This window comes from Cetorhinus maximus, chromosome 5 (genome assembly GCF_964194155.1).
Source record: "Cetorhinus maximus chromosome 5, sCetMax3.hap1.1, whole genome shotgun sequence".
NCBI lineage: Eukaryota > Metazoa > Chordata > Chondrichthyes > Lamniformes > Cetorhinidae > Cetorhinus > Cetorhinus maximus.
The window spans coordinates 26,388,654-26,408,532 of record NC_135883.1 but is presented as its reverse complement, the minus strand read 5'-3'; the positions used below and the strand labels follow the sequence as shown (position 1 = coordinate 26,408,532).

Genomic DNA, 19,879 nt, shown 5'->3' with positions numbered 1-19,879 from the left:
ACACAATGAAAGGTGCACTCAGTGTGAAGATGAAACACTGTCTCCACTGTCCAGTGGTGACTCCTACCAACACTGTCTTGATCAGATCCATCTGCAACAGGTAGATCGGTGAGAACGAGACCATGTAGTTTTTTTTCCTCATCACCTGCTGCTGGTCCAGTTTAGCAGGTAAGGCCTTTAGAACTCAGCACCACTACTGACAAAGCTGGCTACCAAGCCACACTTGGTAATGAATATTGAACTCCATCAGAGTACATTCTGTGCCTTTGCTGCCCTTAGTGTTTATTCCTAGTGATGTTCAACATAGAGGAGTACTGATTCATTAGCTGAGGGAGGGCAATAGGTGATAACGAGGTTTCCTTGATCATGCATGACCTGATGCCAAGAAACTTCATTGCAAAATAGCTCCACTGAAGTATGAGGCTGATGTTAAATTTTTTTTTTAAATTATAACATCCTTTATTCACATCCACACGGCCCCCCATCCATGTCTTCCTGGAGTGATGTATCATTTCCCAACTGATAACAAAAATGGTTTTCTGATGATATCCGCTGAAGGGCTTCCTGAGCATAGTATGAAATCAGGACATACGAATTAGGGGGAGGAGTGGGCCACTCGGCCCCTCAAGCCTTCTCCACCATTCAATTAGATCATGGCTGACCTGATTGTAACCTCAACTCCACATTCCTGTCAACACAGGATAACTTTTCACCCCCTTGCTCATCAAGAGTCTACCGCTGCCTTAAAAATATTCAAAAGGCTATGCTTCCACCGCCTTTTGACGAAGAGAGTTCCAAAGACTCATGACCCTCAGAAAAAATTTCTCCTCATCTTAAATGGGTGACCCCTTATATTTAAACAGCAGCCCCTAGTTCTAGGTTATTCATAAGAGAAAACAATCTTTCCACATCTACATTGCCAAGGCCCCTCAGGATCTCATCTCAGAACAGCAAATGGATCCTCCATTTAACATCTCACCCAAAAGCTGACACCTCCAACTTCGCAACATTCCCTCGGTATGGAATTCGAACCCATAACCATCTTGCTGAATAGTAACTTGGTTATCAAATAAGTCAGGCTGATATTGATTAAACAGCACTGGTCACGTAAATGGGGTAGAATTCTCTGCAATGGTGATAAACTGCATAAATTCTCCACAGGCAAACTAACAACACAATTTGCTGGAAATTGGGCTGGGACCAGTGTCCTGGCAATTTGAATAACTAGGGTTGCAGATAACACTTTTGGTGGGCGGTAAAGGTTCGGATGAGAGGGAATTTATAAATCTGAAGAAAAAGATCAAGGTCATAATGGGTAATTAGAGTGCGACAGGAAGGGATAGGATGTTTAATGTTAATAGTGAACCCGTGAATAAAATCAACTCAGAAAAAAAGTTAAAATTAAAAATTATCTGAATGTACAAAGCACTTGTAATAAGATAGATGAAGTAACAGCACAAAAAGAGATAAATGCTTTTGATCTAATAGCCATTATAGGAGACATGGCTGCTTTTTTAAAATTTATTTTTTCACAGGATGTGGGCAGCGCTGGCTAGGCCAGCATTTATTGCCCATCCCAAACTGCCCTCGAGAGAGTGGTGCATTTGAGAAGCCTTTGTGAACCGCTGCAGTCCGTGTGGTGTAGGTACACCCAGAGTGCTGTTAGGGAGGGAGTTCCAGGATTTTGACCCAGACAGTGAAGGAACAGCAATACAATTCCAAGTCAGGATGGTGTGTGGCTTGGAGGGTAATTTCACAGTGATGGTGTTCCCATGCATCTGCTACCCTTGTCCTTCTAGGTGGTACAGGGCACAGGTTTGGAAGGTGCTGTTGAAGGAACCATGGTGAGTTGCTGCAGTGCATCTTGCAGATGGTACACATTGCTAACATTGGTTGTGCATCGGTTGTGGAGGGAGTGAATATGAATATGCTGGATGGGCTGCCAAACAACTGCTTTGTTCTAGATTGTATCGAGCCTCTGGAGTATTGTTGGAGCAACAAGTGGAGTATTCCATCACACTTCTGACTTGTGGCTTGTAGGTGGTGGACAGGCTTTGGGGAGTCAGGTGGTGAGTTACTCTCCTTAGAATTCCCAACCTCTGACCTGTTCTTGCAGCCACAGTATTTATACGGCTAGTCCAGTTCAGCTTCTCGTCAAAGGTAACCCCCCCCCAGGATGTTGATAGAGGAAGATTCAGCGATATTTATACCATTGAATGTCAAGGAGAGATGGTTGGATTCTCTCCTGTTGGAAATAGTCATTGCCTGGCACTTGTGTGGCACAAATGTTACTTGCCACTTATCAGTCCAAGCCTGAAAGTTGTCCAGGTCTTGCTGCATATGGACACAGACGACTTTAGTATCTGAGGAGTTGCAAATGGTGCTGTACATTGTGCAGTCATCTGCAAACATCCTACTTCTGGCCATATGATGGAAGGAAATAACCGAAGATGGAGGAATTCCTCAGCGCTGTCCCAGAACTGAGCTAATTGACCTCCAACAACCATAACCATCTTCTTTTGCGCTAGTTATGACTGCAACCAGTGGAGAGTTATCCCTCTTAATGCCCACTGACTTCTGTTCGAAAATAAATGGTTGGTGTAGTTTATAGGCTTTATAACAGTAACTTTACTGTTGGACACACTATTAAAAATCAATAAAAAGGGAGCATGTAGCAAGGATAATGAAATAATTGAGGGACTTTGACTAGACAACTCTAATTTGAAAAAGTACTGGAGGAAACTTCATGGGAAACATTTGAGACCGTTCCCTAGGACAATGTCATGGAATCAGGGACAAGCCCATTTCAGATCCTATTTTGTGTAATGAGATAGACTTAATTAGTAATCTCATAATAAGGGATTCTCTGGCAAAGAGTGATTATAATATGATGAATTTCACATCAAGTTTGAGAGCAACAAAATAAAGTCTGAAATTAAGGCTTTAAACTTAAAACCAACTGTGCGGGTGGGAGGGGAAGTTGGGCAAGGTAGATCTGGAAGATTAAAAAGGTGCAAATTAGATACACAATGGTGAATATTTAAAGGAGGGTTCATAATTCTCGAGGATATACCCTCCTTTGAGAAATAAGAACTCTATGAGAAAAATAATCCATCAGTGGCTAACTAAAGAGATTAATTAGATTAAAAGAAGAGGCTTATAAATGTTGAAGATTACAAGCCTGAGGATTGGGAGTGTTTTAGAAACCAGAAAAGCATGACCAAAAAACTAATGAAGAGAATGAAATGAGGATAAACTAGCCAGAAACATAGGGGCCTCAGATATTTACAACCTGTTTCATTCAAACAAAGGGACCAAATGTAATGGATCCAAGTTTACTGGGGATACAAACCTAGGTAGGAAAGCAAACCGTAAGGAGGACACCAAGAGTCTGCAAAGGGGTACAGATAGGTTAAGTAAGTGAGACCACATTTGGAATACTGTGTAGAGTTTTGGTTTCCTTATTTGAAAAAAGAAGGATAAAACTGAGTTAGAGGCAGCTCAGAGGAGGTTCACTGAACTCATTCCTGGGATGAGGGGTTGGGCCTATACTCATTGGAGTTAGAAGAATGAGAGGTGATCTTATTGAAACATACAAGGTCCTGAGGGGATCTGATAGGGTAGCTACTGGGGGCACGTTTCCACTAGTGGGAGACTAGAACCGGGGGGACACAGTTTATAAGAACAAGAGGTCTACCGTTCATGATGCAGGGGAGAAAGTTTTTCTCTCAAAGGGTCATTAGCACGTGGAATTATCTTCCCCAGGAAGCAGTGAAGGCTGGGTCACTGAATTTATTCAAGGCATAAGGCAGAGTTTTGATAGACAAAGGAATTGAGTGTTATACGGGTTGAACAGCAAAGTGGAGCTGAGACACAACCAGATCAGCCTTATCTTATTGAAAGGCAGAGCAGGCTTGAAGGGCTGAATGGCCTACTCTTGCTCCTAAGTTCTATGTTCAAGAAGATGGTAGATAACATATTAGGTGGGGAAATGTGAGGTTATTCACTTTGGAAGGAAGAATCAAAAAACAATAGTTTCTCACCATGATAATCAAGGGTTGGTGTCCTTGTACATGAAAATACAGAAAGCTAACATGCAGGTACAGCAAACAATTTGAAAGGCAAATGGTATACTGGCCATGATGGCAAAGGGGTTTGAATAGAGTAAGGAAGTCTTGCTGCAATAGTACAAGGTTTGGATAAGACCACAACTGGAGTACCGTACAGAGTTTTGGAATCTAACTATGGGAGGATATACTTGTCTCATAGAAGTGCAACAAGATTCACTAGATTAATTTCTGGGATGAGAGCATTGATCTGAGGGGAGAGATTAAGCAGAATGGGCCTATAATCTCTCGAGTTTAATTGTTATCCATTGAGCAATTTATTGCTGTATAAAGTGACAGTCTGATGCCTTAAGATTCACTTGCTTAGTCTTAAATTTTAACTAGAAAATGCTCAACTGCAAAACAGTGGAAAGCTGCTTCAGATTGTTGACATGCCTCCTCGTGAAAAAAAAAGCTCCCTTAATATTGTCAATGTTTAAATCACAATTCTGAAAGCTCTACACAGATACCAGGAATGTTTATGTTGTATTGGTATTGTTAGTTACCTATTTTTAAATACCTGTCGATTATAACATGTATAACTACAAAATAGAGGTATACAAAATTATGAGGAGCATACATAGCAAGAAACTTTTTCCCTTAGCGGAGGTGTCAATAAGCAGGAGCATAGATTTAAGGTAAGGGGCAGGAAGTTTAGAGGAAATTTGAGGAAAAATGTTTTCACCCAAAGGGTGGTTGGAATCTGGAACAGTGCCTGAGGGGGTGGTAGAGGCAGGAACCCTCACAACATTTAAGAAGTATTTAGATGAGCACTTGAAACGCTATACATGGCTACAGACTGGAACATGGGATTAGAATAGATAGGTGCTTGATGGCCGACACGGAAACGATGGATCGAAGGGCCCGTTTCTGTGCTGTATAACTCTATGGCTCTATGATTCTAAACTTAATTGTTTTGGTCCTTATGGAGTCTCCACAGTGATTTGAATTTTACAAGAATGGGTTTGGGGATTCTTTTCCGGTTAGACTTGTCAGCACTAAGTATGAATAATAAAGGCACAAGAAGCAACAGTCTTGAACAAACATAGCAGTCGTATTGCTGACAGGTTTCTAGTACCGTTATCTTTCAGTATGTAGAGGAAGCATGAACATCAGCTAAAGTGCAGCAGCTTTGCAAATCTGCGTTCATTTTAATAGCATGTGGGGATGGGGCAGAGGGAGAACCCGACAATAGTGTGTTCAACTTTTTCAGTAAGTGTTGCAATGGAGCAGTGCAAATGTACCAGCAAAAAAGGTAATGGTGTTAGTGTCTCATACCACAATCTCCTTGAATTTCAACAGCATATGTCACAGATGTGCCAATTGAAAGTCTTCAAGTTCAGATATTTATTCACCGACAAGGTAATCTATACATAAAATGATGAAACAATGAAGCAGAAGACCAGTGCCAAATAGAGTGAAAGTTGATTATAGTCCCACATTATCTCAAGTATAGTCATCAACTGCAACTCTATGCAGCACCAGTTTCTCATTCCTGCTCCGTTGGCTGGACGGCTGGTTTGCAATGCAGTGAAGCCAACGGTGTGGGTTCAACACCCATACCAGCAGACTTCATCCATGAAGGCCCCGCCTTCTCAACCTCACCCCTTGCCTGAGGTGTGGTGGCCCGCAGGTTAAGCTCACCACCAGTCACCTTTCTCTAATGAGAGCAGCCTATGGCCCTCTGGGACTATGGCAACTTTCACTTTACCAACTTGGGTCTCATGCTTCACTTTATACCACCCCTCACTTCAACTCCTAAACAATGAAACAAATTTTACTTTCTTGAAGTCATTGTAAGCTTTTTAAAAATGTACCAAAAATTCTTAGGACCCAAGTATTTCTGATTCACAAGGACTGCTTTGATAGAAGGAGAAAAACATTAAATTTCTCAAGTAGGTTCAACAAATCACACTTATAGTTGCTAAGGTGAAATGTCAAACAAAAAAAGGAAATTCAATTAAATTGCTGAGACATTAGTGCACATTATCTAGTTTCAGTTTGCAACTTGTGGCAATAAATTAAGAAAGGTGTATGGTAACTTATCCTTCAAGCAGTTTCAATGATAATTGTTAATGAGGCTGAAAAGGAGTAAGCAAACCAAAAACAGTAGTTCCAGTGGCTTGATGCACAAATTTAACCATACAAACTAGAAGCGATCTATGTTCCTTCTCCAACATGTTCTAAATTAACTTCTCAACTGAGATTTTAATGAGACACTGAAATTAACTTGATAGACGAGATACGAGGGGAAAAGGATTCAGTCATGGTTCCCAGTATTAAACATTGTCTACCAATATCTGCTGGAAGCCAGTTTATGGACATTTGGTGAAACCAGGATACTATCTGCCAGGCAGGGCTCTATGTGGCAAGTACCTCTCAAGTGATCATTGCTCATGGATAGCAGTATGAAAAGGGTGCAATCTGTGAAATCAAATTCCAGTTAAAGTCACTGTCATCAGGAGAGGAGGGAAGAAAAGGAAACATTTCCTGAAGGGAAAAGTGCACACAGTAGCATGTAGTATAGCAACACAGTATGCTTGCACATGTACATATGAAGGAAAAAAAATGTGTAAAGCCACATCAGAAGAAGCCACATTCTTTGGAGCCCTTTGAAATGTGGTCAGAATATAACGAGTTGCTGTATTTTTTCATCACTACCAGAACATGTTGCTCTCCCTTGATGAGAAACCATCCTAGGGGTATAAGATAATTTTAAAAATAGGAGTGATGAAAGTGGCAGTCCCTCGTCATCTTGGTACTTGCATAAATTGGCTTTTAGAAAAATAACTGCGTATGTCAATGCTGTGCTTTGTGCAAACACTCACTATGATTAAAATAGACTGCCTGAACTACTTTCAAAGACCCTTATAGAAAGCTGAAGAGCCTTTTAACACACTAGTTCAGACATGATCAGAAACCAAGTCCTGTAAATAAGCAGGTGTATTATTTAATTATATCAACCATGTCCTTAACTTCTTCCCCCCACCATTGCCAAACCACCCCGCCCGCCCTCCATTTACTTCTCTCCTGGATAAAGAACACATCTTCATAGATACCAACTATGCTCTTGTGTCTTCCCTAGTCATTCATCATGCAATCTTAATGAGTATCACCAGATAGAAGTATAGAAAATAGGAGCAGGAGAAGATCATTCGGCCCTCTGAGCCTGCTCCGCCATTCAACATGATCATGGCTGATGCTCTATCTCAACACCGTACTCCCGCACTCTCTCCATTCCCCTTGATGCTTTTAGAGTCCAGAAATCTATCTATTTCCTTCTTAAATATATTCAGTGACTTGGTCTCCACAGCCTTCTGTGGTAGAGAATTCCATAGGTTCACCATCCTCTAAGTGGAGAAGTTTCCCCTCACCCGAGTCCTAAATGGTCCAACCCGTATCTTGAGACTGTGACCCCTTGTTCTAGACCCTCCCAGGCAGAGGAAATATACTCCCTGCATCCAATCCGTACATCCCTATCAGAACTTTATATGTTTCCATGAGATCTCCTCTCATTCTTCTAAACTCTAGTGAATATAGGCCTAGTCGGCCCAATCTCTCCTCATATGACAATCCTGCCATGCAAGAAGTCAGTCTGGTGAACTTTCACTGCACTCCCTCTATGGCAAGTATATCCTTTCTCAGGTAAAGAGACCAAAATTGCACACAATACTCCAGGTGTGGTCTCACCAAGTACAGCTGCAGTAAGACATCCTTGCTCCTGTACTCAAGTCCTCTCGCAATGAAGACCAATATGCCATTTGCCTTTATTGCTTATTGCACCTGCATGCTTGCTTTCAGTGACTGGTGTACAAGGACACCCAGGTCACTTTGTATATCAACATTTCCCAATCTATCACCATTTCAATAATACTCTGCCATTCTGTTTTCTCTACCAAAATGGATAACTTCACACTTATCCAAGTTATACTGCATCTGCCATGTATTTTCCCACTCACTCAGATGATCTGATCACAGAAATCAACCCAAAACAAAGCTCAATATTTTCCAGAAGGAAAATTGATCAGCAGGATTAGGAACTCTTGCTACTTTTTCTTCTCTTTAACCCAGGTGCATCAAGGTTAACTGCACCAAAACCAGTTCTGTAGGCTCAAACATCTTTAGCAGCTCCAACAATGACCTTCCCTTCAATGAAAGGTCAGAAGTGGAGATGTTCGCGCATGATTGCACGTGTTCGTTACCATTTATTATTCATCAGATCCTAAAACAGTGCATTCCCCATGCAGCAAGATTTGCATAAAATTCAGCCTTGGGCTGATAAAGCGGCAAATAACATTTGCGGCAAATAACATTTGCGGCAAACAAGTGGCGGGCGACTACCATCTCCAACAAGAAAGAATCCAAACATCTCCCCTTGACATTCAATGGCATTACCATCATTGAATCCCTTACTAACAACATCCTGGGGGTTACCATTGACCAGAAACTGAACTGGACTAGCCATATAAATACTGTGGCTACAAGAGCAGGTCAGAGTTTGGGAATTTTGCAGTGACTAACTCACCTCCTGACTCCCCAAAGCCTGTCCATCATCTACAAGGCACAAGTCAGGAGCGTGATGGAATACTCTGCATTTGTAGCTCCAACAACATTCATGAAGCACAACACCATCCAGGGCAAAGCAGCCCAGTTGATGGGCACTGCATCCAGCATTTTCAACATTCATTCCCTCCACCGATGCACAGTACCATCTACAAGATTCACTGCAGCAATTCGCCAGAGGTTCCTTCAACCTTTCAAACCCAAGACCTCAACCACCTTGAAGGACAAGGGCAGCAGACAGATGGGAACACCACTTCTAAGTTTCAGTCCAAGTCATACACCATCCTAAATATAATCACTGTTTCTTCATCGATGCTGGATCAAAATTCTGAAACTCCCTTTACAACAGCATGGTTGGTGTACCTACACCACAGACTGAGTGGTTCAAAGCAGTAACTCACCACCATCTTCTCCAGGGCAATTAGTAACAGGCAATTCCCAGTGATGCCCATATCACATGAATGAATAACAATGTTCAAATAATTCAACTATAACTAGGAATCAAACTTGAAATTTTCTGATCTGATACGGCTCAGTTCCACCTGTAGAATGTATTTCACCACAAATCCCAATCCCTTTATGTTAAGTACTTTTAAAAAGCTAAGAAGAAGCCAGAGCAAGCAAGTCCCCTGAAAATTGCTTCAATTACGGTTGGACTAATGTTGGGGTATTTTTGGGTACCAAACTTCACTTATATCTATTATAGCAACGAGGTAAGGAAGGTCAACTTCATTTTTAGCAAAAACTATTCAAGCCCTCCCAAAACAGTGGATTTCACCCTCCAATCATCTTTTCTTAGGCAGTCCCTTGGGATCAAGGATGACTTGCTTCCATTTCCAATTCATTGGGTTCTGAAATGCTGATAAATGCAATGTACAATCTGCAGACTCTGCCACATGTAGGTGGTGTTTGAAGGGTTGTTTAGAGGATATGTGACTCTCTAACACCTCCACTTCAACTCTGCACGTTCCTGAAGTCTCTTGAAGTGTTGATGCCTTCCTAAATTAACCTTCTCCATTTTGGTTGGTCACAAGCCAGGGACTCCCATGTTGTCCGGTAAGCCATCAACTTAATCTTGAACTTGCGATCTTGGTCCTCAAATGCTCTTTTCCTCAGTCAGCCAAAGACCCAGCTGACACACTGCAACATCCATAAATCACAAATAGAAGCCAACTCATCTGTAGGGTGTTTTTTCATCACTAGACTCCAATTTAGCAATACAAAAAAGATTATGAGATTATATAAAAAAAAGTTTTGTAACTTCCACTTACATTCACTATAGAATTAGGCAGCATGGACGCATGTTAAACTTTGTGCTTTACAGGTTTGGTTGATTTATAATCTGGGGATAGAGTTCATTAGTGAGTTTTATTGATGTATAAAATACTTTTCCAACTCAGTATTAGCCACAGTGCAACTTTTGAATCACTATGACGAGATAATCAGACATTTACAGTATAGGAGACCATGCAACCCAACACATCTGGGTCTATACAAGGCCAATTCAAAACATGCTTTTGTCTTCCCATAAGGGCATAGATCGACTAGCAGCATGGACAAGAAATGGCAAATTGAATTTAATGTAGAGAAGTGTGAGGTGATGTATTTTGGCAGAAGCGATAGAGAAGCAATGTATACTCAATGGAACCATTCTAAAAGTGTGCAGGGACACAGGGAGCTGGGGGTTCATGTGCATAGATCTTTGAAGGTGGCAAGATATATTGAGTGTGGTTAGCAACGCAAAAGGGATCTAGGGCTTCGTAAATATGGAGGTATTGAGTATGAAAGCAGGGAAGTTATGCTGAACCAATGTACAGCTCTGGTTAGGTCACAATAAAGTATTGTCAGTTCTGGTCATCACACTTTAGGAAGGAGGCAAGGGTCCTTGAGAGGGTGCAGAGGAGATTTCCCAGGATGGTTGCAGGGATGAGGGATTTGAGCCATCTTCCTCTGTTTCAGGCATTTGATCTAATCTTCCCTCAAAAAATGCAATGGCCTCTGTATCAAATACTCTCTTTTAATATTCCAACTTTCTATGTAATTTCTTCTAACCTCTCACCACATTATGACAATTTTCATTTGAATACTCCTTACAACACAATCCCAACCAGAGGAAGATAGTCATTCCCTGTCTATACCTTCGTAAAGGCTCTTCCTGTCCTCTGCACTGACTGAAAAGTAGTAGGTTTGACAGTCATTAGCAACTTTAGGAATTGTGTTCCTTATATTCAAGTCGAAATCATCTACACATGCATAAACAAAAGCACTGGAGACACCATCTCTAACCTTTCACTTGTCCAAGCCATATCCATTTACCCCTATTCCCTTTCTAATGAAAGAATTTTTTTAAAAACTTGTATTTATATAGCACTTTCCAGAACTAAATTGTTTCACAGCCAATGAAGTACTTTTAAAGTGTAGTCAATATGGAAACACGGCAGCCAATTTCTACATAGCAAGGTGTCACAACCAGCAATGAGACTAATCAATATCACAAACAGATAATCTAGTCATTAAAGGATAAATACTTAGGACATCAGAAGTGCCTTGCTCTTCTTTATTCTTGGGGGTCTTTCATATCCACTCGAGGACAAACAGGGTCTCAGATTAACATTTTATCTGAAAGACGTCTCCTCTAGCAGTGTAGCACTCTTTCAATAGTTATTGAAATCTCAACGTAGAACGCATGCAAGACTCTGGAGTGCTACCACCGAGCCCAAGTAAATTTTCATCAACAACTGCTACATTTACAATCATTAAAGCAAAATACTGCGGATGCTGGAAATCAGAAACAAAAACAAAAAGTGCTGGAAAAACTCAGCAGGTCCGACAGCATCTGTGGAGTGCACACCTGATTTCCCCCCCACCGCCCCCGTACACTAACCTACTCTGAAACACCTTATTGACCAATAAAGTTTATTTTCCCTAAGTGCTTACAATACAAGAAAGAGGAGATGCCTCCTATCAGTCTTTCAAGCCTGGTCCCAGAGATAAAATGAGGAACGTTCTAAACCAATCTCTAGTTTTGACATATTCCTCATGATACTGCTGGAAATTCATTTTGTTAGAGAGAACAGCGCGAGAGGACCATCCTGGGTCAGGCAGTCAGCAGCACCTAGAGGAGAGTGCGAGAGGAGGACCCTGAGCAAGACAGTCAGCAGTACCTAACATTACAGGAGAAACATAAGTTCATTGGTTAATGAGAAACTGCTGTTAGGGAGTGTCATTAAGTAACTGAGAATTAGAAAAACACATTCTTTTTAAAAGAAGGGGCTACTTACATTTAAGTAAGAAACACAAGCAATAGAGAAATAAAGTTAAGTCAAGGCCAGCTAAAATAAAGTTGCATAAGTAAACCAAAGTAAAATAAGGTTAACGCAAGAGTAGTCAGTTGAAACCATGGTTGGACAGCTTGGTCATGTGGAATGCATGTCTTGTAATATGTTGGGAGTTGTGGACGCTACCAGTGTCCACATGTGCAGGGAGTGTCACCAGCTGCAGAACCGTGAGCTCCAGGTTTTGGAGCTCGAGTGGCGGCTGTAGTCACTGTGGTGCATCCACAAGGCTGAGAGCTATGTGGATAGCATGTTCAGAGAGGTGGTCACATCGCAGCTTAGAGCCTGCAGGCAGGAAGGGAATGAGTGACGGACAGGCAGTCTAAGAAAATTAGGCAGGTAGTGCAGGAGTCCGCTGGGGTCCCGCTCACCAATCAGTTTTCCGTTTTGGATACCGGTGAGGGCGTTGGTTCTTTGGAGGAGTGCAGTCAGAGCCAAGTTTGTGGCACCACAGGCAGCTCTGCTGTACAGGAAGGGAAGAGCAGTAGTAATAGGGGATTCATTAGTTAGGGGAATAGACAAGTGTTTCTATGGCCATAGACATGACTCCAGGATGGTATGTTGCCTCCCTGGGGCCAGGGTCAAGGATGTCATGGAGCGGCTACATGACACTCTTCTGGGGGAGGGCGATCAGCCAGAGATCGTGGTCCACGTTGGTACTAATGACTTCGGTAGGAAAGGGGATGAGTTCCTGAAAACAGACTTGAGAGAGCTAAGAAGGAGATTGAAAAGCAGGACCTCTAAAGCAGTAATCTCAGGATTACTCCCAGTCCCACATGCAAGCGAGTTTAGAAATAGAAGAACTGAGCGAATAAACACGTGGCTAGAAAGCTGGTGTAGGAGGGAGGGCATCAGGTTTTTGAGGCATTGGGATGGTTCTGGGGAAGGTGGGGCCAGTACAGCTGGATGGTCTACACCTGAACAGGACTGGAACGAATATCCTTGCAGGGAGATTCGCTAGTGCTTTTGGCGGGCAGAGGGTTTAAACTAGATAGGCAGGGGGGATGGGAACCTGAGAGCAAATTCAAAGTGGGGAACGGGAGATGGAGAATTAGTGAGTGGCTCTGAAAGACAGAAGCGGCACAGGTTAAAAAGTGTACAGCACAGGAATTTCGCAGTGTTAAAAGGTATATGCGTAAATGCAAGGAGCATAGTGAATAAAGCCGATGAGCTGAGGGCACAGATAGACACACGGCAGCACAATATCATCACTATAATGAAAACTTGGCTTAAGGATGGGCAAAAATGGCAGCTCAACATCCCTGATATAGAGTTTTCAGGCAGGATAGCGACGGGGGTAAAAAAGGTGGGGTTGTCGCACTATTGGTTAAAGAATCAATGACAGCTGTGAGGATGGATGATATACTAAATGAAGCATCAAATGAGGCTATATGGGTTGAGCTCAGAAATAAAAAAGCAGCAGCCAGACTGCTAGGAATGTACTATAGACCACCAAATAGTGGAAGGGAGTAAGAAGAGCAAATATGTAGGCAGATGTGAATGCAAAAGCAATAGGGCAGTAATCGTTGGGGACTTCAACTACCTGTATATCAATGGATACAACAGTGGGCACAGAAGGTGCAAAATTCTTGAACTGCATTCAAGAAAACTTTTTTAGCCAGCACGTAACAAGCCCAACAAAAGGGGGTGCAATTCTAGATTTAGTATTAGGAAATGAAGCTGGGCAAATGGGTGAAGTGGCAATGGGAGACCATTTTGGAGATAGTGACCAACTTGCTAGATTTAGCATCATTATGGAAAAGGTCAAAGATAGAACAGAAGTAAAAGTTCTAGGTTGGGGGGAGACAAATTTTACAAAGCTGATGAGAGTGGACTGGATACAGCTATTAGAAGAAAAAACTGTGTCAAATAAGTGGGAAGCATTCAAAGGTTAGATTCTACAGGCACAGTATAGACATGTCCTCACAAAGAAAAACGGTGGTACTGCTGAACCTAGAGCTCCTGGTTATTCAGAAGCATACAGGCCAAGATAAAGCAGAAAAAGAAAGCTTATGACAGTCACAAATGACTTAATACTGTAAAAAGCCTAGAGGAGTACAGACCTTCAGAGGTGAAGCAATAAAGGAAATTAGGGAAGCAAAGAGAGGGACCAAAAAGTATTGGCAAGTAAAATCAAATAAAATCATAAGATGTTTTACCAGTGCATTAAGAGCAAGAGAATAACTAAGGAAAAGGTAGGGCCTAGCAGAGATGTACATGGTAACTTGTGGGTTGATGCAGAAGATATGGGCAGAATTCTCAATGAGAACTTTGTCTCTGTCTTCACTAAGGAGAGGGATGATGCAGGCATTCTAGTTAAAGAGGAGGAGTGTGAAAAATTAGACACAATAAGCATATTGAGAGTGGAAGTACTGGAGGGACTGATATCTTGAAGGTGGATAAATCACCAGAGCATGATGGATTGTATCCTAGGCTGTTGAAGGAAGCCAGGGGAATAGCGGATGCTTGGAGGATCATTTTCCAATCCTCTCTAGATACAGGTGAGGTCCCAGAGGATTGGAGGTCTGCAAAGGTATCATTATTTAAAAAGGATGCGAGGGATAGGCCAGAAAATTATAGGCCGGTCAGTCTGACTTCAGTGGTGGGCAAATTATCAGAAACAATTCTGAGACACAGAGTAAACTGTCACTTAGAAAAGGCATGAATTGATCAGAGATAGTCAGCATTGTTTTGTTAGGGGAAGATCGTGTCTTACTAACTTAACAGAAATTTTTGAGAAAGTAACAAGGAGGATTGATGAGGGTAGTGCAATGGGTGATGTCCGTATGGATTTCAGTAAGACATTTCACAAGGTTCCACATGGCAGACTGGTCAGGAAAGCGAGATCTCATGGGATACAGGGGAAGGTGGCAGGTTGGATCCAAAATTGGCTCAGTGACAGGAAACAAAAGTTAATGTTCAATGGATATTTTTGCGAATAGAAAATGGTTTCCAGTGGCATTCCACAGGGCTCAGTTTTGGGGCCCTTGCTGTTTGTTGTTGATATTAATGATTTAGACTTAAATGTGGGAGGCATGATTGGGAAATCTGCTGTGCAGTTGATAATGAAGAGGATAGCTGTCAACTTCAGAATTATATCAATGGTTTGGCTGAGTGGGCGAAGAAGTGGCAAATGGAATTCAATCCGGAAAAGTGCGAGGTAATGCATTTGGGGAAGGGCGAACAAAGCAAAGGGGGACTTGGTAAATGGGAAGTTATTGAGAGAGGTTGAAGAAGTGAGGAAGTGCATGTCCACTGGTCCTTGAAGGTGGCAGGACAGGTGGACAAGGTGGTCAAGAAAGCATATGGAATGCTTTCCTTTATTGGGCTAAGTACTGAATACAAATGCAGGGATGTAATGATGGAACTGTATAAAACACTAGTTAGGCCACAGCTGGAATTTTGTGTACAGTACTGATCACCACATTACAGGAATGACATAATTGCTCTGGAGAGAGTGCAGAGATTTACAAGAATGTTGCCAGGGCTTGAAAATTGCAGCTACAAGGAGTGATTGGATGGGCTAGGGTGTTTTCCTTAGAAAAGAGGAGGCTAAGGTGTGATTTAATTGAGGGGTCTAGATAGGGTAGACAGGAAAGACTTGTTTCCCCTAGCTGAGGGGTCAATTACCAGAGGGAATAGTTTGAATGTGATTGGTAGAGGGATTAGAGGGGAGATGAGGAAAAGCTTTTTCACCCAGGGGGTGATGGGCATCTGGAATTCACTGCCTACTTTGGTGGTTAAGGCTGAAGCGCTCAACTCATTTAACTGGATCTACATCTGAAGTGCTGTAACCTGCAAGGCTACATACCAGGTGCTGGAAAATGGAATTAAAATGAGCGGCTAGTTTCTTTTCTCTCTTTTTGGCAAGCACAGACATGGGCTGAATGGCCTCTTTCTGCACCGTAACCTTTCTATGGTTCTATATAACAAAATTCTCAATTGTCTAAAGTCTTTGGAACCCAACTTGCAGATATACACTGGGTTTTCACAAAATGGTTTAGCTTATTTTTTGACAGACAATGCAGGAGGTGGGGTGCAGGGATAGCAACAACATTGAAATCTCAAATCAAGCTACTTGGAGTAGTACATTTTTTACTTGATGACAAAGTAAATTTTGTCACAGAATAATGAGGGCAACTAGTTTTAATTAATTGAAATTTCATCAGAAACTTTTCAACTTCTCTCCTAACTTCAATCTTGCTGATGGCACATGCGTAAGAAGTTATTTAAGTGTGATATATAAATAGAACAAGTCATGGACAACAGTGAGATCTGATAACTATTTCCGAGATATGATCACTCTCAGAAGCAGAACCAAAACTGATCTGTGGAGATAATCTACTGTACCTTTTATAATCATTTTCCCAATTTAATGTATTCAGAAAACAAAGTCAGCTTTCAAGTATTTTTCCCAGAGTTTCTGCACATCAACACTCTGATGTAACTAGTGAAGGAAGTCACTGTGACTCCAAAATAGTTCCTTACAAATGTGCTCAAACTTTGTTCCTTATGAAATAATGTTTTGAAAATACTAATAAAGCCAAATACAGGTCAGGCAGCATCCATGGAGAGAGTGAAACAGTTGTTCAGGTCAATGACCTTTATTCAGAATGAGGATGATACAACTATTGTTACAGGCAATCTCTAATGCTCAGACAGTAGCTTTAATAATGCTTACTTAGCATCTAAGCCATTACACTACATTTAAAAAATAGAAACATATGGCAAATGATCTGAATGTTCTTTTTAGAATTTCCCTTAATAAAAGAGAATGACCACAGGGATCAGTAAATATATTCCGAATCCCTTTCTTGGTAGTTAACTTGTACAAGAAAGCCTGCTCTGATCTACCAGAAGAAACTTCAGTTGAACAAAATCAATATACATGACTTACATAGCTGAGTCCAGCTGATACACAACTTAAAAATTGCTCCTACTCCCAACTAAAAAAAAATCATCTATATCATTCTATGGGACTGTTTGTTCAGAATTAGCCATACTGCTTTTGTCCAGTTTTCGGAGTAAACACTGAGAGTCTCTGGTACTTGAAAGTATACTACTGTGGGGAATACTTTGAAATAAGCAAATCTAAATAATAAGTTTTTTAAAAATCTTTTACATTAAGCTTTCCATAAAAAAGCTCTCTGTAAACTTCCCTGACACAGGTTTTCAGGATATAGTTGTAACAGGCTTAAGAGCATGGTTTAAACTTTCTTGCATCCACAGAACCAAAGAACAATGGGTAAGCAGCTCCACAACATGTTTTGGAGCAAAGGGATGATACTCAAGATAAAATATAGGAAGCTACAAGTATCTGTGACCCATGTCCTCGGTGCACCTATTTGGTGAGGAGTAATGTAAAAATTTAGAACTAAAGGCAGAAAATGTTGGAGAAACTCAGGTCTGGCAGTATCTGTGGGGGGAGAAACAGTTAACATTTTGAGTCCGTGTGATTCTTCTTCAGAGCTAATTAGAACTAATGACGCTATAGATTTACAGTTACAAAGTTCACAAGAGTAGTATGTATGTGGATACAACTTCAACACACTTAGGAAATGTTTAAAAAGTGTATTGCAAAGATAAAATTTTAATATATCTCAACTTTAACAGGTTGGGATACATTAAAATTCCAAAAAATAATTTATGCATGGTATGCTATATCCTTGTAACATGTAATGAAATTTAAACTCAATCGCTGCATTTCCATTCCCATGGCAGGCTGGCATCTGTCAAGACCCCAACCCACATCACCAAAAAGCAACAAAAGACACGTATCAACATAACTTTCATACGATTAGACAGGACTATTTAAATGATGCAACAATAAAGATCTAAAGAAACATATAAAAAAAACTTAAGATTGAATAACAAACTGCTTAAGCTTTGTTCTTCAAATTACATCACCTGAACCCATCTATATTTTGCTGCCTTTAGACGCAGTCCTAAAACACAATTAACGTGGATTAGTGATTGACATTGCCAAGTTAAAATTCATGAGGTCAATTTTTCTTTTTAAATTACTCACTTCTCCTCCATCTCCTAATGAATTTTATAAAAATGTCAGCCAATAAAATTAACATAACACTTCCTACAATCTGTTTCCCACATTACAACAGCGACTACACTTCCGAAATACTGCATTGGCTGTAAAGCACTTTCAGAAAACCGGTGGTCGTGAAAGTCGCTCCATAAATGCGAGTACCGTCACCTGCCAGTCACACTTCCATTCTGATTTCAGGAAACACGATAATTTGCCGAAGTATGAATTGCACGCTTTCAAAAAGAAAACAAGAAGTGATCTCATTGCACTGTTCTGATTTTTCAATTCAACAAAACGAAACCAACTGTGCATGACAGATTCATTATTCAACCGTAGGATGCCGACCCAAACTTGCTATCATCAGCTGGTCCAAAAAAAAAGAGCAATCGCTTATATGGAAAAGGCGACGCGCGACTGGACACAATGCAACAACAAAAAAAAGCTTAACCACTTCAATTAACAGATCAATAATCTGAACATTTATGGCGAAGACAACCAGATGCTTCGTATTCTTCGCGAATTCGTTGTCTCTTCGCGAATTCGTTGTCAAGATACGTCTAGCATTCAAATCATGAAGTTTATCCGGTGCTGTCTATAAATTATAACAATCCTCCCCGTGATGTGCTGAACATCAGAAAATTGCGCGATTTCACATTCCTATCTGGTATGCGCCCAATACAACAAAAAGCACTAAAACTTGCTGCTGCTCTTTTAAGCTCTAAACACGCCCTGTGTTGGGAGACCGAGACACTGTCTGGCTGCGCCGCAAGTGGAGAGGGGAGAATGAAGGCAGAGAAAAGTTCTGGAAGGAAAGAGAAACATTTCCCATCTTTGGACTCACCAACAAACATTCCGCGTTCACCGGAGACTTCGGGTCTCTAATCATTGTTTCGAGCTTTTTCAGCCGAGCCTTTAGATCATCTGCCGACGACATCTCGAAGGTGAATGCAATCGTTCCCCGATTCTGATTGAATAGCTTCCTCTGAGCGAGGAGGGACCCGGGGAAGCCGGGCTCACACCTCCCCTCCCGTCCGCTCCTCCCCTTCCCACTACCGCCGTCTCCTCAGAGGCCCCGGCAGCCTGGGCCTACAACAGCTGCCTTCGGGAAGAGAGAGGCAAACGGGAAGCCTTGCCAGAGACATAAGCTAAGCGGGCGGCCCCGGCCCAGCCCGGCCCCTCCCCCCGTTCCCCGCCGCCTCCTCCTCCTCTTGCTGCTGGTCCCGGCCCCCTCCCCCGGCGCGAGGCTAACGGCCGCCGAGTCGATTTGAATCAGAAGCCGCGAGGCAATTACTCCGGAGCCGATGACAAAAACAACCGCACAGGCGTTCTTGAACGTCATCGGAATTCGGCACGCGGAGGCTGACGGGAGGATGGGCGGCGCTTGAGAACCAGCGCGCGCGTCACAGACCCCCAAACTGGGATTGGATGCCCGTGCGCTGTCCTCTCTCTCTCTCTCTCTCTATCCACTGACTGGGGGCGCGCGGGACGAAGCGAAGCGCCGCGATCCCGCCTTGCCTGGCAGCCTTCAGTGTCGTGCGGAATCGAGGGCGGCCATCTTTCATACAGGCGCCTTTTTGAAAAATAAATCTAAGCTGACAACGCAATGAGCCCGAATGCTGAAACTGAAATATAGGTAAAGCTGGAATGCGTGTCGGTTGGCATCGGGACAAAAAGGACAGGTGAACTTTTCGAGCGCAGTCCCTTCAATGAGAACACAAGCGACCTTGTGTTTGCTACAACCCCTTCATGGGCAATCACAAGCAACCTGTCATTTCATTTCTATGTGACAAATGCAGCCGCAATTAAATTATGAAGTCATGCAAGTCGGTTGT

At 42.0% G+C, this 19,879-nt stretch overlaps 1 protein-coding gene across 1 annotated transcript in view; it reads right to left on the bottom strand.

Moving 5' to 3' along the window:
* The window catches only part of rock2a (rho-associated, coiled-coil containing protein kinase 2a), a 233,604-nt gene extending 214,456 nt beyond the window's left edge, over positions 1-19,148 (bottom strand). The window contains exon 1 of the mRNA XM_078541605.1: positions 18,889-19,148. Coding sequence (XP_078397731.1) covers positions 18,889-18,981 — 93 coding nt within the window. The 5' untranslated portion in view covers positions 18,982-19,148. The remainder of the gene's footprint in view (positions 1-18,888) is intronic.
* Positions 19,149-19,879: the final 731 nt, after the last annotated feature.